The 18696-nt window shown below is 42.0% G+C and overlaps 1 protein-coding gene across 1 annotated transcript in view; it reads right to left on the reverse strand.

Annotated features, from left to right (window-relative positions):
- LOC142110918 (vomeronasal type-2 receptor 26-like) overlaps window positions 1-18696 on the reverse strand; it is a 98938-nt gene that overhangs the window by 78092 nt on the left and 2150 nt on the right. The window contains exons 2-3 of the mRNA XM_075193786.1: window positions 17916-18097; window positions 5517-5808 (exon numbers count right to left, since the gene is read on the reverse strand). Of these exons, the coding sequence (XP_075049887.1) occupies window positions 5517-5808; window positions 17916-18097 (474 nt within the window). The remainder of the gene's footprint in view (window positions 1-5516; window positions 5809-17915; window positions 18098-18696) is intronic.

The following is an 18696-nucleotide window of genomic DNA, read 5'->3' on the forward strand; positions in this document are numbered from 1 at the left end:
AGTGGGCTGGTAGACTGTGTAATTCCATACCTCCACTTCTACTGCCTTAATTGTAAAACTGTTCTAAGCTTCCACTTTGAAGACTGTGTATAATTATAGAAATATAGGTATTGGTTGGGGGGGCGGCGCGGGAAGGGGGGGGGGGCGGCAAGGGTTGTGTTAGCCTGGGGCGGCTGGAACCCTTAATCAGGCCCTGCATGCCTACAATGATCTACCCCAGTGCCACTGTGTTAGCCCAGCCCTCCTGCAATTATCTCCCCAACAGTGCAAAGTCTCTGTGTGCCAGCCACCCCCCCCCCCTTGCAATTATCTCCCCCAAAAGAGGACACTGTGCCAGCCAGCCCCCTGCAAAGATCTCCCCTGGGCCCCAACAGTGCAAAGTCTGTGTGTGCCAGCCAGCTCCAAACCCCCCCCCCCCTTAAATTATCTCCCCCAACAATGCACACTGTGCCTGCCAGCCAGCCTCCCCCCCTGCAATTATCTCCCCCAACAATGCACACTGTGCCTGCCAGCCAGCCCCCAACCCCCCCCATCAGCAATTATCTCCCCCAACAGTGCAAAGTCTGTGCCTGCCAGCCAGCCCCCCCCCCCCCTGCAGTTATCCCCCCCAAATGAGGACACTGTGCCAGCCAGCCCCCTGCAATTATCTCCCCCGGGCCCCAACAGTGAAAAGTCTGTGTGTTATAGCCAGCTCCCAACCCCCCCCCCCTTAAATTATCTCCCCCAACAATGCACACTGTGCCTGCCAGCCAGCCTCCCCCCCCTGCAATTATCTCCCCCAACAGTGCAAAGTCTGTGCCTGCCAGCCAGCCACCCCCCTGCAATTATCTCCCCCAAAAGAGGACACTGTGCCAGCCAGCCCCCTGCAATTATCTCCCCTGGGCCCCAACAGTGCAAAGTCTGCATTTTATAGCCAGCTCCCAACTCCCCCCCCTGTAATTATCTCCCCCAACAATGCACACTGTGCCTGCCAGCCCCCCCCCCTGCTTTTATCTTCCCCAAGAGAGGACTCTGCTGTGCCAGCCAGCCCCCGCAATTATCTCCCCCAACAAATAATTCACGCTATGCATGCGTGCCAGCCCCCCCACCTTGTAATTCTCTCCCCCCTTGTAATTCTCTCCCCCCCCCTTATAATTCTCTCCCCCAAAAATACAATGTTGTACAGGCCAGGGCTGAGCGCTTACCTCGATATTCTGACTCAGCTCACAGTCACTCCCTGCTGTCTGTGTACTGTCCGTTCCACGGCGCCCAGCTGTCTCCTTACTGAGGAGATCTCGTGAGAGTGAGACTATCTCACTCTCACGTGATCTCCTCATTAAGGAGATTTATGAGCGCAGCGGACGGACCATTGGCTGCAGGCTGCAGCCTGTCATTTCAGGTGAGTCACAGACAGTGACGTTACCTTCATTCATTAGGAGTCACCGACCGCGGTACAGGCAGTAGCGCGGCCGGCGGCTCGCTACAATTAAAGATTTAAAAAAAAAAATTATACTTCCAAGAAAGGGCCCTACGGATGCCCAAGGCCCCTGGGCTGTAGCTCAGTTAGACCTCGGGTTAATCCGGCCCTGCACACAATACAGACATGGTATGTCCTCACATCCTGTGGTTAGCTGCAGATTCAGCACTATCATGGAGTCAGATTGCTGTCACTCACACAATACAGACATGGTATGTCATCACATCCTGTGGTTAGCTGCAGATTCAGCACTATCATGGAGTCAGATTGCTGTCACTCACACAATACAGACATGGTGTCATCACATCCTGTGGTTAGCTGCAGATTCAGCACTATCATGGAGTCAGATTGCTGTCACTCACAAAATGGTGGAGCTGCTAATTCACAGATTTGTGTGTTCACTGGAACTAGGGGTGTGCACCGGCCACTTTTGGTGTTTTGGGTTTTGGGTTTTGGGTTCTGATTAGCTTGAGGTTTTGGGTTCTTATTTGTTTTGCCAAAACACCCCACAAAAGGTTTTGGTTCTGATTTTGGGTTTTGGGTTCTGATTTTTTTTTAAAAAAAGCATAAAAAGTGCTAAAATCCATTTTTTTTTTTTTTTCACTCCTAAACTATTATTTACCTCAATAACATTCATTTCCACTAATTTCCAGTCTATTCTGAACACCTCACACCTCACAATATTGTTTTTAGTCCAAAAGGTTGCACCAAGGTAGCTGGATGTCTTAGCTAAGCGACACAAGTGGGCGGCACAAACACGTGGCCCATCTAGGAGGGGCACTGCAGTGGCAGACAGTATGGCAGTTTCAAAAGCTAGGCCCCAAAGAGCACATAATGCCAAAAAAAGAGGTGCAAGATGGAATTGTCCTTGGGCCCTCCCACCCACCTTTATGTTGGTGAAATAGGACATGTGTACTTTAACAATTTTTGACTGCAGGAACAGTGAACGTAGTTTAATATTGCAGTAATAATATTTCTGGACTGCAGGAACAGAGAACGTAGTTTAATATTGCAGTAGAAATTCCTTTTTACTGCAGGAACAGTGAACATAGTTAGATATTGCAGTAGAAATTTTTTGGGACTTTTTTTTATAATTCCTTTATAAAAAAAAATTATAATTTTTTTATAATTTTTTTAAAAAATGTTAAACATTTTTTTAGTATTTTTTTATAACAATGGACTTAGCAGGACAGAGCTTTCTCAGCATCTAGTATAAGATACTGGACCAATAGTTTGCACATGTACATTTTACTCTTCCATTCCCCGCTTAGTTATGTGCAAAGTTGCACATTCATTGCAACACTGATTATCTCCTATTCTTTTTACTTTGTATGGTAGTAATCATCATTAATTCTTAATATATACTGGATAGGTAGACAATAACACTTCTGGTCTTCAGTTTGCAATTCATAAACTACTGACTTATTGTGTGTGTCTGCGCAAATGGGCATCACCATTTATTTTGCTCAGTACACTGGAGTGCAGTATTTATCTACCTTTTAAATATGAGGGCTCCATCATTAATCTTGCCATGGGCCTCAGCTAGTGTAACAGATAGTGAAGTGTAATGTAATATCTGCAGGATAACATCCAATTAGCAAGACAATATATGCAGTGTAAGGGCAAACTGAGGCTGGGCTGCTGCAAACTATTACAGAAGTATATAATCTATTTGATCCTATGTACACTGAGTATCGACAAATCTTTTGTTAATAAGACCATAGTGCTCTCTTGACTTGCTTATTTCTCATATATATTCAGCTACCTTTAATGATTTGCCACTTAACACAAAAAAGTACAACTCTTTTCCCTTCTAATCTACTGCATTAAATTCCATCTTTCAATTTTTAATGACACATTTGCAAATTGACATTTCATTCCTTGTGGCTGCTGTAGGGCATATGTGACTCTTTTAAAACCTATGCATGCACCCTTATATAAATATCCCACACACAATACAATATAATACAAGCAGTCTTTAAAATAAATTTGTGTCATAATAAACCCAACCTCCCTCTTCCCTGATCTGAGCCCGACTGAAGATGGCGGCGGCAAACGGCGAATTTATAAAAACCGAGTCTCGCGAGAATCCGACAGCGGGATTTGGAGCTCAGCCTCGCTTTCAGTGTTTCTCCCCGCCGGGAATACCCGAACAGTGCTCGGATCGCCGTCGGATCCACACTGTTCGGGTGGGCTCGGATTGCGATAATCCGAGCCCGCTCATCTCTAACTGGAACACACACATGCAGTACTATTATATTTTCTTAGTTTAGCTTTATCGTATTTTAGGGTTTGCGTGTCTTAGAAAGAGACAGTAGAGCAACTTCATAAAAAATGTAGTACTACAAAATAATATTAGAGTTAAATTACATTAAATTGGTGTATAATCCACTGCTTAGTTTGGTTTTCAGTGAGCGCAGTTTGCCATTGCATTCTTCTACAAGTCCTTAGCTAACTTTTAAGGATTCATAAAGTCAACAAGACTTTATCGGGAACTATTTTATCAAACTGCACAATAGTGTAATCCAAATGCACATAGAGATTCTCTGCAGGGATCTGTCACTTGCAGGAACCATATTTGGTGAGGAGGCATGTATTGCAGGTATCTTTTAGGAGCAGCACAATATTGGAGGAAGGAATGCTCTACAAGGATCTGTCAGGAGGGGTTAGTATGTTGAGTGGAGGAATGCTCTGCATGGGGTCTGTTAGCTGCAGGGTGTGCTTTGGGTGGAGGAATGCTCTGCAGGATTCTTTTGGGAGCAGATACTGTTTGGTGATGAGCTATGTACTACAGGTATCTTCTAGGAGCATGCACAGTCTTGGAAGGAGGAATGCTCTACAGGGGTATGTCAGGAGCAAGTATTGTTTTTCAGGTGGAGGGATATTCTGCAGGGAATTGTTGGAAGCATGTTCAGTGTTGGTGGGAGGAACACTATGCAGGGATCTCTTAGGAGAGGTTAGTATGTTGAGTGGAAGAATGCTCTGCAGGGGTCTGTCAGCTGTGGGGAATGTTTTGGGTGGAGGGATGCATTGCAGGGAGCAGATACTTTTTTGGTGATGAGCTATGTTCTGCAGGTATCTTCTAGGAGCTGACACAGTCTTGGATTGAGAAATGCTCTGCAGGGTTTTTGTAGTTCTACTTTTTTATGAAGTTGCTCCCGAAGTACCGCCGTTTTAAACATATTAACGTTATTATTTCTGCTCCCAGCTCAGGTTGCTGCAAGCAAAAGGCCAGCTTTAAAACTACCGTAATAATGTTATTTTAGTGTGCAGGCAGCGTTACTCTTTCAAGTAACGCCGAAAATTGAATTCCCCCCATATTGGTAGCTAACTTGACATGTTGTATTTCCAAAGCACAAAAGAAAAAAAGAAAAAAAAAAATTAGATTACTAGTTTTAAAAGTATCAATCATAGCACACTAACTATATAAGCACAAACATAATTGTAATACAAATGTCCTAACATAAATGTTTGCTGCCATTTATTTTTCTAAAATGAAATGTATTCGCTACTTGTGTAATCAAAAGAAATACATTCTCCTGTAGACCTCCAGTGCTGTGTAGGTGTAACCGTAAATAGCAAAATGTGACAGAAACAGATGCTAAATACTACAATGTAACCACGAGCGATGAAAGAAATGCTTTCAGATGGAACGTTGGATCCACAATCATTCAACTAGCAAGTGGTGCCGGTCATCACTATCAGCATGTATCAGCACCTGCCCTCCAGCAGCCACAAGAGATACAGCTACTGACAGGTCTGCCGCAGTGGCACATGTTAGACCACTACTTCCCTCCCCAGTTCTGCCTCTCCAACTGTAAGGGAGTGCAAGTGTCAGATGCGACCATATCATCATGTGTGCATATGCATGCATTTTATACTGCTCAGCTGTGAGTCCCAGTCTGCATCAACCCCATATACTGTATACTTCACAATCTTTACCATATTTTCTAGAATACTAGGTTACCCTTGTTAAACAATATTTCAACTATAAAAAAGGGTAACTTAACTTTCCAGTAAATCAGTAACAGTTTTGCAGAAAAATATTTACAGCAATTACCTGTGTATATCCATAGAAGTTCAGTAATTGTGCAATTGTATAGGTAGTTTCAGAATGAAGATCTCCAATAAAACCAGCCAATATTCTATTTCCCATACATACATAATTGGGAACTTCTGTCTCGTGCCCAGACATTATCTCTATAACATCTTTTATAATTTTCATTGTATGTCCACAAGAATCATATGCATACATTCCCAGAGTAACATTGGGCAGAATATCCGGGTTCCTGTTAATCTCATTAATGGCAAATATAAAAGATTGGAGCTGCTGATATTCTCTGGGATGAACACTGTGGACAAAAACATATCTCTAAATTATGTATTTCACCATGTTAGAACTGCCCAGGTTAGTATCAATATACATACATATAATATACAAGGGATGGTAATATATAAAGCAGTAGCATAGTATAAACTTTTTAAAATAGTAGATATAGAATCAGCTTGTTCTAATATTGTCATTTCAGTGTCCATTGTGCATTAGAAAGAATAACAAAATAACACACCCCCTATTGTGAATCATTCTGAAGATTAGAAGCTTCCTCAGATTTCTGTAACCCATATAAGAGCACTGGTCTATGGTCTATGCCATTATGTATCCACAGAACACCTTCGTGATTTAGAACATTAGGTGGAAATTTACTAGACTGTATTTTTAATTTGGTGTTTTGAAACCACCACTCATTGCCCTCCAAACCGCTGGCAATGTATGGTGATGTGTCGAGGATTTCAAAACACCTAAACTGCTTGTTTAGTAAAAAAACCACCAGAAAAAAGGCAGGTTTTTTTATACCTACATCTGATAGTCTAGATAACCAAAGCCACATGTTGTTTGAGCTATCTTTCCATTCAAAACATAAAGAGGGGTCACCATAGACTTATGAATTATGGTGGGGGCAGTCATTATTTATTGATTAAGTCGGCATTATTAATTGATAGGACACTAATGCAATTTTACTTTTCCTGTTCCTCTATTTATCCTTGTATTCATCATGGGCTCAGAAAAAACTAATTTATTTATTCTTTGATAGTTGTTACCTTTATCTTAGTAGAAGAAATGTCTCTGATTACATCATGCATTTCTCTTAAAGAGCAAATATTTCCTGGACGATTCTGCAGAGAAGAAGCAGTTAGAAGAATTCCTCCCAACTCCCCTGCTCCAATCAGCTCAGACCCGCACAGTGATTCCATCCCTAAACCAACAGCAGCTGTTTCCATTCACAATTCTATAACTCTGGCCATACTGCCGGTGAGGAGCCCACTGATTATCTAAGGTCTGGGATATGAACAATTAGTGATGCAGCTATTCCCCATTCAACAATGGACCCTTTACTATTATTTGAAACACTTGTTACTTTTCACACTCATGTTGTCAAGATATAATCAGCAGCAAACAGAAAACATTATTGTTGCAAGTACTATGTGCAATAGTAAATTCACACATACAAGATCTTTCTGATTCATGAAATCTTTCAACACAGAAAACCTGCTCAGAGGAATGGCAGATGTAATAGTATGAATTCGCTCTCAACACTCCACAGAGACTGCGCTGACCAAGGTTGTCAATGATTTGATCACAGCAAAAAATAATAACCATTACTCTCTTCTAATTCTCCTGGATCTCTCTGCTGCATTTGACACTGTTGACCACTCTCTCCTCATACAAAGGCTACAATCCCTAGGTCTTGAAGGCACTGTCAATCCTGGTTCTCATCCTACCTATTTAATCGCTCTTTCAGTGTTAATTTCTCTGGATCCACCTCTGCTCCGCTTCCTTTATCATTTGGAGTACCACAAGGCTCAGTCCTAGGTCCTCTGCTATTCTCTATCTACACCACTTCTCTTGGAAAACTAATAAGCTCCTTTGGATTTCAGTATCATCTCTATGTGGATGATAAAAAAATGTATCTATCCTCTCCTGCTCTTTTACCATCTGTGTTGTCTCGCGTTACTGACTGTCTTTCTGCCATTTCATCTTGGATGTCTTCTCGCCAACTCAAACTCAATCTTTTAAAAACTGAATTAATAATATTCCCACCCAAAAACAGAAGCTTCCTGTCTGACATTTCTAATTCTGTTGATAACATGACCACAAATCCCACCCCGCCTCGTTGTCTAGGTGTAATCCTTAATTCACAACTGACGTTTATTCCCAACATCAACTCTATATCTAAATCATGTTACATACACCTAAAGAACATTTCCAGAATACGCACATATCTGACACATGACACTGCAAAAACATTAATTCATGCACTCATCATTTCCTGCATCGACTATTGCAATTCCCTCCTTATTGGTCTTCCCAAAGTCAGACTTGAACCCCTACAATTTTGCACGCAGCTGCTAGATTGATTTTCCTTACTAACCGTTTTTCCTCTGCTGAGCCACTCTGTCAGTCTCTACATTGGCTGCCTGTATTTCAACAAATCCAATATAGAATTCTTCTACTAACATACAAGGCCTTCAACAAAATTGCACTGACATACATTTTCTCACTGGTCTCGAAATATCTCCCTACTCGACACCTCCGTTCTGCACAAGATCTACGTCTCTCCTCCACTCTCATCACATCCTCCCATTCTCGGTTACAGGATTTTTTCCGGGCTGCACCCACCTTGTGGAATTCACTCCCACGCATAATAAGACTTTCCTCTAGTCTTCAAACCTTCAAGCGTTCACTGAAAACCCACCTCTTCAGACAAGGTTATGATATTCCTCAACCACCATCTTAATTTCCCTAGATTACCCTATTATCATCATCATAATTTATTTATATAGCGCCACTAATTCTACAGTGCTGTACAGAGAACTCACTCACATCAGTCCCTGCCCCATTGGGGCTTACAGTCTAAATTCACTAACACACAGAGACAAATACACAGACTAGGGTCAATTTGTTAGCAGCCAATTAAGCTACTAGTATGTTTTTTTTGTCTGTGGGAGGAAATCGGAGCACCCGGAGGAAACCCACGCAAACATGGGGAGAACATACAAACTCCTCACAGATAAGACCATGGTTGGGAATTGAACTCATGACCCCGGTGCTGTGAGGCAGAAGTACTAACCACTTAGCTACCGTGCTGCCCGTACCATCCTCTATACTGCTAATGCAAGACAACAACCCTCTGACCAACATTGCAACACACACAGCCCACTCAATACTTTTACCTTTGCGTTCTAACTGGTCCATTGTGCAATATGATGTAGCACATGCCCTTGTGTTTCAAACTCCCATTGTCCTATAGATTGTAAGCTTGCGAGCAGGGTTCTCTTACCTCTCTGTCTGTATGTATTACCCAGTATTGTCTTATTAATGTTTGTTCCCAATTGTATAGCGCTACGGAATTTGCTGGCGCTATATAAATAAATGTTGATGATGATGAATTATATCTACAAACATTCATGGTTCTTTTTATGATTTTCTGGACTTTTCATTAAGCAAACAGACAGACACAGATCTTGTCTTACAGCTGATTTTTCATTGGTAATAAAACTTCAATTACATGATAAATAAATCAGATTGAATGAACATTGCTAGTTACCTGATTGGTAAAAGACATTTTCCCTTTGTCTATTCTCATTTTAGAAACAATTCAGTGATCATGGCTAAGACCTGATGCAGCAGCTGTAAAACATCTTTTGTGTCTCTGTACAAATCACTTGATTCTTGTTCCCCCTTCCATGCTGTATTCTGCCATATTTGTGATACATCATAAGCCAAGAGACATCATACACAAAATTTCATTTTTTCCAACCCAATACATGGCTCTAATTCTTTACCCATCCCCCTAAGAATGCATGCTGTGCATCTGTGTGCAGTCAGAGTACATGTAGGAAGGGGGGAAATAGATATAAGAATAGACTGTATAGTTGTGTTCCTGGGTCATATAACCATGTTAGGCTGAGAGTAAACTACAAATATTTGGTGCTCTAACACTTGAAATGTGTGTGTTCCAATAGTTGCATTAAAGTAATTATGGGAACAATAATGTAAAGGGTATTGTTTTATTTTATCCAATATGATGTCAATAACAGTGTATGTTTCAGAATATTCCTTGAAGAAAGCCCCTCTCCATTCTAGACATAAATAGGCTAACAAATAAATAATGTTCTTTATGAAACCGATTTTTATATGTGAAAAAAAATTGGCTTAAACAATATTATTTAGAAAGCAAACTCAGTAAGCTGGTTCTTAAAGAGCTTCTACAACACTTTTACATTATCATGTACATATGAATAATAATAAATAATGATACATATAGGGTATATTGTTATTCATTTGTAAAGGACCAACTTATAGACATCCAGACAGTTGTTTAACACATGACACAATGATCGGGGCTGGCTGGGCTGGGGGCATCTGACCAGGCTGGTCACATAGTGGGCTACATTGGGCTGGGTCAATGTCCTGCTTGAATTTATCCCTTTAAAATGTTTCTAATTGGCTGTTCAGCTGAAACTCACCTGCTGAACAAAAAATTGCCATAGGGGTAAGATAATCCAATGTATGCAATAAAAACATTTCTACATTCTTCAATTATGCAGAAATGATGAAATATCACAGGAGAAATACAAAATTACATGTAATTAAATGTTTCAGTTTCTTGCACTTAAACTGTTACTTTCAGCTGATATGGAACGAGATTTCTATCATAGATTTTTTTTTTAAATAACAGTGAAATAACATAAACAGCTCTTACAATGTACACATCTTGTGACTGTAGTTCTCATAATGCCTAAATTCTATCACCATAGAATGTGCAGTGAATATTCCTCCTATAATTATATCTCCTCTCATGAAATATCTATAGTCAAACACATATCTCTTTATTGCAAGTTGACATCCGGGTGTTGAGCTCGGTGTAGCAGATTTGCAGATAGAAACACACAGGACCAACAACCAGAACAGCTTCAGTGATAAAGCAGACAGAATGATGCTAAATTTCTGACACATTGGAGACATTGTGTCCTCAGCACTGACAGCAGCTTGGGATGTGAATGATGTATTCAGCTCTCTGGTACAAGATGAGAAGGAGAGGTTTTTATACGATATGTGGTTTATTAATATGCTTAGAAAAAAAAGAAGAGTTATACTTACAGATAAAATCAAACAACAAACTAGACATAACACACCAGGGAGCAGCTCACAAGTGAATCTGGTATATTATTTTCAACATTACATCTGCATTTATAATTGTAGCATTAACCAGTTGTATTGATTAAAGACTGCTACGTACACTTTATCATATGATTCACAAACTTTTGTGGAGCCTCAGTCATAATTATGAAAACTAAGTTTAAAGTGTTAAAAACATTTCTTTGTGATGTCACTATGTTTATCAATAGTGCTCTTTCTGTGCGAAGTTTGTATGTTCTTCACATGTTTACGTGTTTCCTCGGTACAGTATGTTGGTTTTCTACAGAATTTAAACTCTCAGCTCCAGTTGGGCAGAAACGGATTCTTAAATATCCCTTTTAAAAGTACTATTTAATATGTTGGAGTTCTATAGATAAACGTTAATAACTTCTCCAAACCTTTGAAAAAGTGAAATGTGGAACAAGTGTGTTTATACAATGTATCACCATAGATTGTGACGGCAACTTGTAAATATTATACAAGATGAAGATACCAGTGGAAAGAGAGATAGAGGGAAATAGGCCATAAGTTGTTGCCATAAGGTAAAGATTAGCTAAGTATTTTAGGCCAGTTGTACCCGACAATCAGAATTTGCCGCCTTTTAGCTACTAAATCTCTAGGCAGTAGGCAACCGTACAAGGAGCAATTGAGAACAGAAATCTGTTATCAACTTTGAAAAAATGAACATAGACATTTAAAAATGCAGCTACTATGGATTGGTAACAAATATCTATTTTCAGCATCATATCCTCAGTCCCAGTATGCAGCATTTATAGGGTTCACACTCCTGCCAATCTCTGCCTGAACAAAATTGGAAGTTCCTTTCTCTGCTGGCGCTTTAATAAGTCCTGTTTTCTTTACCTGTTTCTCAAGTTCACTATTCTACATTCTCCAAACATTGACTACAAACACAATTCATCTTCTCAAGAGTAAGTGGCTTGTTCTATCATGGTGTGTCTCTGATAGCTGCCCCAGACATATGGTTCTCTCCTGGGAGAAACTAGCACAGTGACAAAACTGCTTTCAGTGGGGCTGTTTTATTAGCATCATCATCATCATCATCACCATTTATTTATATAGCGCTATTGATTCCGCAGCGCTGTACAGAGAACTCATTCACATCAGTCCCAGCCCCTTTGGAGCTTACAGTCTAAATTTCCTAACATACACACACAGACAGAGAGAGGCTAGGGTCAACTTTGATAGCAGCCAATTAATCTACTAGTATGTTTATGAACTGTGGGAGGAAACCGAAGCACCTAGAGGGAACATACAAACTCCACAAAGATAAGGCCATGGTGAGGAATTGAACTCATGATCCTATTGCTGTGAGCAGAAGTGCTAACCACTGAGTCACCGTGCTGCCTAATGCTCTCATAAAATATGTTTCTTTATGTGTTGTGGGGTATTAACTCTTTCATCAGGTAGGCCCAGCAGGATTTTAGCTGAATTAACAGAAATATAGTCCATAGGTAAAGTTTAAACCCATTCTGCCTGACAAAGTTCACAATGCTTTCTGGGCTGTGCACAATCAAACAATAATATAAAAACCTTCTCATCTGATCTCTAACAGCAAAATAAATTCTAAATATATATTGTACCCTACCCTACCAACCATGGTCACTAAACAGAATCATATGTCAGTTCACAAATACTCACCAAACATTTCCATAGACAAACCCTTCTAATAAGAGATCAGTCCCCATGTTATTTATAGCATAATTAACCCCTTATTTTATAAAACATAGAACGATGTCCTGGAAGAAAAATGTCACTCTAACAGTCACCCCACCACCTCTCCATTCAAATGTGGTTTAAACACTTCTGGCTGAAAGTCAATATACCATAGATAAAGCATTAGCTTTTCTTTGCAGTTTTCCTTTTCTGTGATATATAGAAAATCTAAAATGTGAGAATTCAGATTGTGACTCTATCATTCCCTTCTTTTTATCTTTTGTTTTTAAAAATATTTTTATTAACTTTTGAAAAAGTAATTACAGCATAGCTGGATACAGATTGGTCAATTGAGCCAGGCATACATGATAATAGAAAATTACATGCAAGGAAATATAAGTGAACACATGTGCATATATGTCAGACATTGAGAGGAGCAAACGTAGCTAGCTATACATAAACAATATTGTAAGTGGAGAAAGTGATAGGGGGGAAGATAGAGAAATAAAGGGATAAGAAAGGAAAAGGAAGGAAAGTCACTGTGCACTATGATGTGTATAGGTAGGAGTAAGCAGTACAAATGTTGTGCTAACTATGTAAGAGGTAAGTGATCAGACGCAGAGGGTGTATAGGAACTGTGGCATATCGGTCCAGGAATTCCAGACCCAATTGAAGGGAGCATGAGTGTGTAGTAGGAAGTTTGTGATGTATTCCATGTGGTAGACCTGCCATGGGCAGTTGATAATGGAAAAGTGATGAGGGGGTTCAGGATTTTTTCAAGATAAAGTAAGATGACATTTGATTCCACTGAGTATATGTGTGATGAGCTTTTGAGTGTGTTTAGGGACATTGGGCAGGGGGCCTGATAGTAAGGAGTAGGAAAGAGAAGCAGGAAGTGAAACCTGAGTAATGTTGGAGATAAAGCGATGAATAGATGCCCAGAAGGAAAGTAAACTCAGAAAGTGTCACCAAACATAGGACAGGGTACCCACCTTACCACAAAGGCGCCAACACAATAGGGAGGCACTTGGTTGATAATATGATGCTTGTGTGGGACCATATGCCATTGATGATAGATTTTGTGAGCATTTTCTCTAATTCTACACAAATCGAGGTTTTGGCCACATTCATATGAATTTTGTCCCAGTCCTCCAGAGCGAGCATCACCCACATGTCCTCCTCCCATTTGAGTTCACGTGGCTCTTTAAGTGGGTGTTTGTGTTGTAGAATGACACAATAGAAGGTGGAGATGAGGGCTCTGGAGGAAGAGCGAAGAGAGCAAAAGGATACTAAAGGAGAAGTCTGGTGGATATCAGTCACTGTACATCTAATTGTGTCATAAAAGCGGCGAAGCTGTAAATATTGAAAGAAGCAAGAGGAGGGGATACGGTATTGAGTTTGTAGGTGAGCAAATGTAGGGAACATTTGAAAGGGGGCTATTTCCTTAAGGAATTTAAGGTCACGTCTTATCCAAAATGATTATTGAGTCGGGTGTGTACCTGTAGGGAAGGAAGGATTCCATGCGCCAGGTATTAGGAGCCAGATCATATGATGTCACTCTGTAGGACCAGCTTGTGAGCAAGAACACCAGGTTGGTAGGGAGAGGCGAGAGGGGGAGGTGGTGGTGGTGGAGCTTTAACAACAGGATTGAGGCTGTAGAATAAGTGTTGGTGAGAGCAGCTTCAACATCAATCCAGACTCTGAGGTGGGGAGTCGAATGAAGAAGGACACACTGGGTGAGATGAGTGGCTCGATAGTATTTAAGAAAATGAGGGACTCCAAGGCCCCCCATCCTGACAGGGTTTAATGAGGATGTTCATGTGAATTCTCGACTTGCTTGCCGACCAAATAAATTTAGGGGCTAGCTGATGGAGAAGGAACTTGAGGGGACCTTAATGGGGAGGGTGTGAAAAAAGTACAGAAGGTACAGAAGGTGTCTTCGGGGCCGGGGTCGAGGCATTTTTCAATTATTTAATGGTTTGGCCAATTTCTTCTGTGGTGATTCAGAGAGTCTAAATCAGACGAAATAAGTTTGGGTAGATGGAGGGAAGAGAGTAAATTAGTGATCTTAGAGTGGGACTAAGAATATAGAGTTCTTGAAAGAATTTCTTAAAAGTATAAGCAGTGACTTTACGGTCATATGTGATGTCTCCTGTAGGGGTCTTAATAGAGGATATGTGATTGCGCATACCTTTATCCCTTAATTTTAGGCCTTGTATTCTATCCGCACGATCTCCCTTTTCATAATAATTTTAGCGTAACCATTGAAGAGTTTTGGGTTCCTTTTTAGAGAGCAGTTGGTATAGTTGAATGCACAGGGAAATTAATTTAAGCCAGGTTTTACATTTGGGAACCGTAACATAACGGAAGACCGTAAACGACGAATGTTGAGTCTCCCATTCAGCCAGTCAATTTGACCTTGCATCAGGCAGCTGATAGACCAATAAGCATGCCACGTATGAAGGCCTTATAAGCTTCCCAAAGGAGAGCAGGGGAGATATCTGGAAAGGAGTTGATAGAGACAAAATTATTAATGGAGTTGTAATCTGAGGACACCTGGACAGGTTTCCCCAGCACGGTATCATCTAGGCTCCAGTTTGTAAGGGAAAGTACGAGGGCGAAGTAGGGCAATCTCGAGAGAGACCATGGCATGGTTTGACCATGTTATTGGGGAAATGTCAGAGTCAATAAGAGCTTGCATGGTTAAACAATCAATGAGAATGAGGTCAATATAAGTGTATATATTGTGGGGAGCTGAAAAATGGGTATAGTGTCTACCTGTGGGGTGGGAGAGTCATCATGAATCATGAAGGTCATGAGATTAATGCAGTGAAGCTACATCTCTAGATTCTTGGTGTGAGGAGGAAGGGGAGGAGGACACGAAGGAGCGATCCATACCTTGGTCCGGCGTGGTGTTAAAGTCAACACAGACAATAACGTGTCCTTGAGCAAAAGAAGTTCATTTGCCACTGAGAAAGGCACCCTGCCCCACATTAGGAGCATAAAGATAAACTAGAGTGAGTTTAGTGAGTCCGAGGGACCCTACAGGATTGAAATATCTTGCCAGTGGGTCAGCAAAAAGATTGTCAATGGAGAACAATAGATTATGATTAATAATGATGGCAGTACCTCTTTGTTTGCTACCTGTGGATGCATAGTTAGTGCTGGGATATGTCTTACAGGTCAGGTGGGGGATCTTAAATTGAGTCTCTTGTGTAAAAACCAGGTTTGCACAGTGAGTTTTAAAATGTTGGAGATCCATAGTGCATTTTTCAGGGGAGTTCAAGCCATTGGCATTCAGAGAGAGGATTCCAAGAGTCATGGAGGGTCCAAGCAGAGAGGATGTGAGAGGAGAACCGTTACTTTATAGTGGACAGGGAGAGCATGGAATGGGGAAATGTGTCCATGCTCGAAATGAAATGTAAAACATGGGTACCGGTAATGAGGAGAGGAGGCGTGGGTAGCCAAAAGAGACTGAGGACAGGTCAGGGGACCAGGGCCAGACCGCGGGAGGAAAGCAATAGGTTAGAAGGTACTAAGAAATAGGAAGAGTGGAGGATAGATCTCTAAGATGGACAGCAAGGGATGGTTATAACAAAGTAAGTGTCTCAAAAAGCAATGTGAGAATCAAACATTCAAACAACAGCAAATTAAGGAATTACACATGGTGTTAACCCAATGTCAGAGAAGGGAGGTTTTTGGGAGCACGAGTGCAGGGAGGGAAGTGGACACAAGTGTCCGCAAGGGTGATATACAGGCTGAGGGGAGCTCCCAAGCGTTTCACGCTCCAGGGAAACCTCAAAGGACATACATTCAATGTAAACTCATGAGAGACAAGTTAACACGTGGCTTATATAAGACATAGCGACAATCTGGAAACAGTAAGTAGTAAAGTCATCAAGGTAGTAACTTTAACATCATTGTCTATTGGTGAAATTATCTGTTAGAGATTCTCACTAAACACCGTCATTGCAGTGGTCAGAGAACAAGTTGCATCAAAGGGGTACTAACAAGATTATTTATGAGGAGGACCATTCTGCTTGCGGATGGCACTTTCTAATGGCAGATTGTGATGAGGAGGGAATACCCATAGAGTCAGTGAGTTTCAGCTAATGCAAAAGTTCCTGGCATTGTGTGTGAGATTTGAGTGAGTAATTGTGATTATTGTGAGTGAAGGAAAACTGAAAAGGGAAACCCCATCAGTACCTGGCACCAGCAGATTGTAGGCACTAGGTGATTTCACTGAGGTCGCGGCCTTTCTTCTGCGTAATGGGTGATAAGTCCTGAAATAAAAGTGAAGTAGTCCCGGAGTAGGATATAGTTTGCTGGTCACGGGCTGCAAGTAGAATCTATTCCTTTGCAGGGTAATAGTGTAGGCACACTATAATGTCTCAAGGAGGAACGGATGGTTTAAGTTTGGCCCGATGTGCACAGTCCAGTCCAAGAGAAGAGGCTGACATATCGGGTACCAAAGAATTGTAGAGGCCTTGTTGGTAAGAGGAAATATCATCTGCGTGACAGACTCTGGGAGGTTTTTGAGTCTGAAATTATTACAGTCGGAGCTATTTCTTGATTCTCAAATTGTTCCTTGAGAAGGTCGAGTTCACCACGAAGAGCTGTTATGTCTTGGTCAGTTTGAGTTTGGAATGAACAGAGTTCATCTGTTGTACGCTCAAGGGAGTCCATGCGTAATCCTAATGAGTTCAGTTGGAATAGTTGCCTTTACTTGTTTCATGAGTTAGGCCATAGTATGTTGTGGAGAGTCCGGGTCCAAGTCACTCTGGAGCCAAAGTAGGGGATGACTCACCTTGCTGCTTCTAGAAAACATGCTGTGTGTCTGCAGTATTGACTGCTTTATCTGCTTGTGTACCATTAAAGGTTGGGCTGACAACAAGTTTCAAAGAAAAAGACAGCAGTGGTGACCGAATGTGGGGGTACTTTCAGGGTAGCAGATAAATGAGTAACCCTCTCCCGCAAGTCAATGATGTTTAGAATAACATAGGAAGCCCAGAGTATAGAACAATAGTGTTGGCAGAATGTGACGATCCGGAGACACTTGAAATGGATGGCCGTGCCATACAAATGATCAATCAATGATATCCAGGATACCGTGCATTATAGAAATAGATGTAACAGGGTTTTGTACTGGTCCTATTAGAATAAAGCTGCAACCATGCCCCTGGTCAGGGTCGGTGCAGAGCTTATGCTAGGCCTTCAGTGTGGTGTCAGGCTATTATTAGGCAGAAATGACCTGTGAGGATGCCAAGGATATCCAGGTCTTATGCTGCAATGTAAGCACCACAAAGTGCTGCATAGTTTTATGTAAAAGAACCTGGAGCTGTGGGCAGTAGTGGAGGGGCCAAGTATGGTGGACGGGAAGTACTAGCAATGCTCAAGGTCTCCCTTTGGTCTCTCCTTCCCCTTTGAGGTGGTGCTGAGGTGTTGGTTTGAGTCAGTGGACCCAATCAAATCATAGAGTGGTGGGATCTGTGAGGATGAGCAGAGAGGGTGGGGGAGAGCTAGATTCCCTCTTACCTACCTCCACGCATAATCTAACCAGTGCTGATCAGTGTTTGCGCCTACCATAAGTCCAGCGTCGAAAACCAGAAGTTCGGCTGGCCAGTCATAGGCGGCACTGGAGACAGTGGCTGAGAGGCAGGATGCAGGCCACAGTTGACAGTGTTGGCGGTTGGAATGACAGACACCACCGGTAACTGGAGGGTTCTGCCAGAGATAAAAGTGTCAGGCTGTAGGCCTATTGAGAACTACAAGAGCAAGACACTAACCGGTATTAGCGCTACTGAACTAGCAGGGGCGGAGTCTAACGTACCCCTGATATTCGTCAGGGACCCCCGCAAGGAGGTTTGGACTTCGCTGCACAGGGTACACAGGTCGCGGTCCTACTAGCCAGTTGCCGGTGTCGTGTAGAAGGGTCAGACGGTCCGGGTCAAGCCAATCGGAAATGCAAGGTACCAGGGAGAATCCAGATGGATGGTCAACAAGCCGAGGTCGCGGAGCAGAATGGGTCACACAGAACGAGGGATGGTTGTCAAGCCGGGTCACAACGAGGAAGCAGGAACACTGGGAGCACAATCAGGAGGACTTGGAGCAGGGATAAAACCAGGAACACAAGGTATAGAACCTGTTACTCTGGCACCCTAATGGCGCCAGAGCCGGTTTAAATAAGGCCAGCTAGGTGGTGATTGGTGAAGCCAGGAGGCGGCACTCAGGAGGGGAGAGTAGCGTAGAGTAGCGCCTGACAGAACCAGACAGCGTAAGTCGCAGCTCGTCTGTTGCCTAGCAACAGAGCGCTGCGAACCGGAAGGCAGGCATCCGTCCCCGACTGACAGGGGATCAGCGGTGA

Source organism: Mixophyes fleayi, chromosome 1, assembly GCF_038048845.1.
Source record: "Mixophyes fleayi isolate aMixFle1 chromosome 1, aMixFle1.hap1, whole genome shotgun sequence".
NCBI classification, from domain to species: Eukaryota; Metazoa; Chordata; class Amphibia; order Anura; family Limnodynastidae; genus Mixophyes; species Mixophyes fleayi.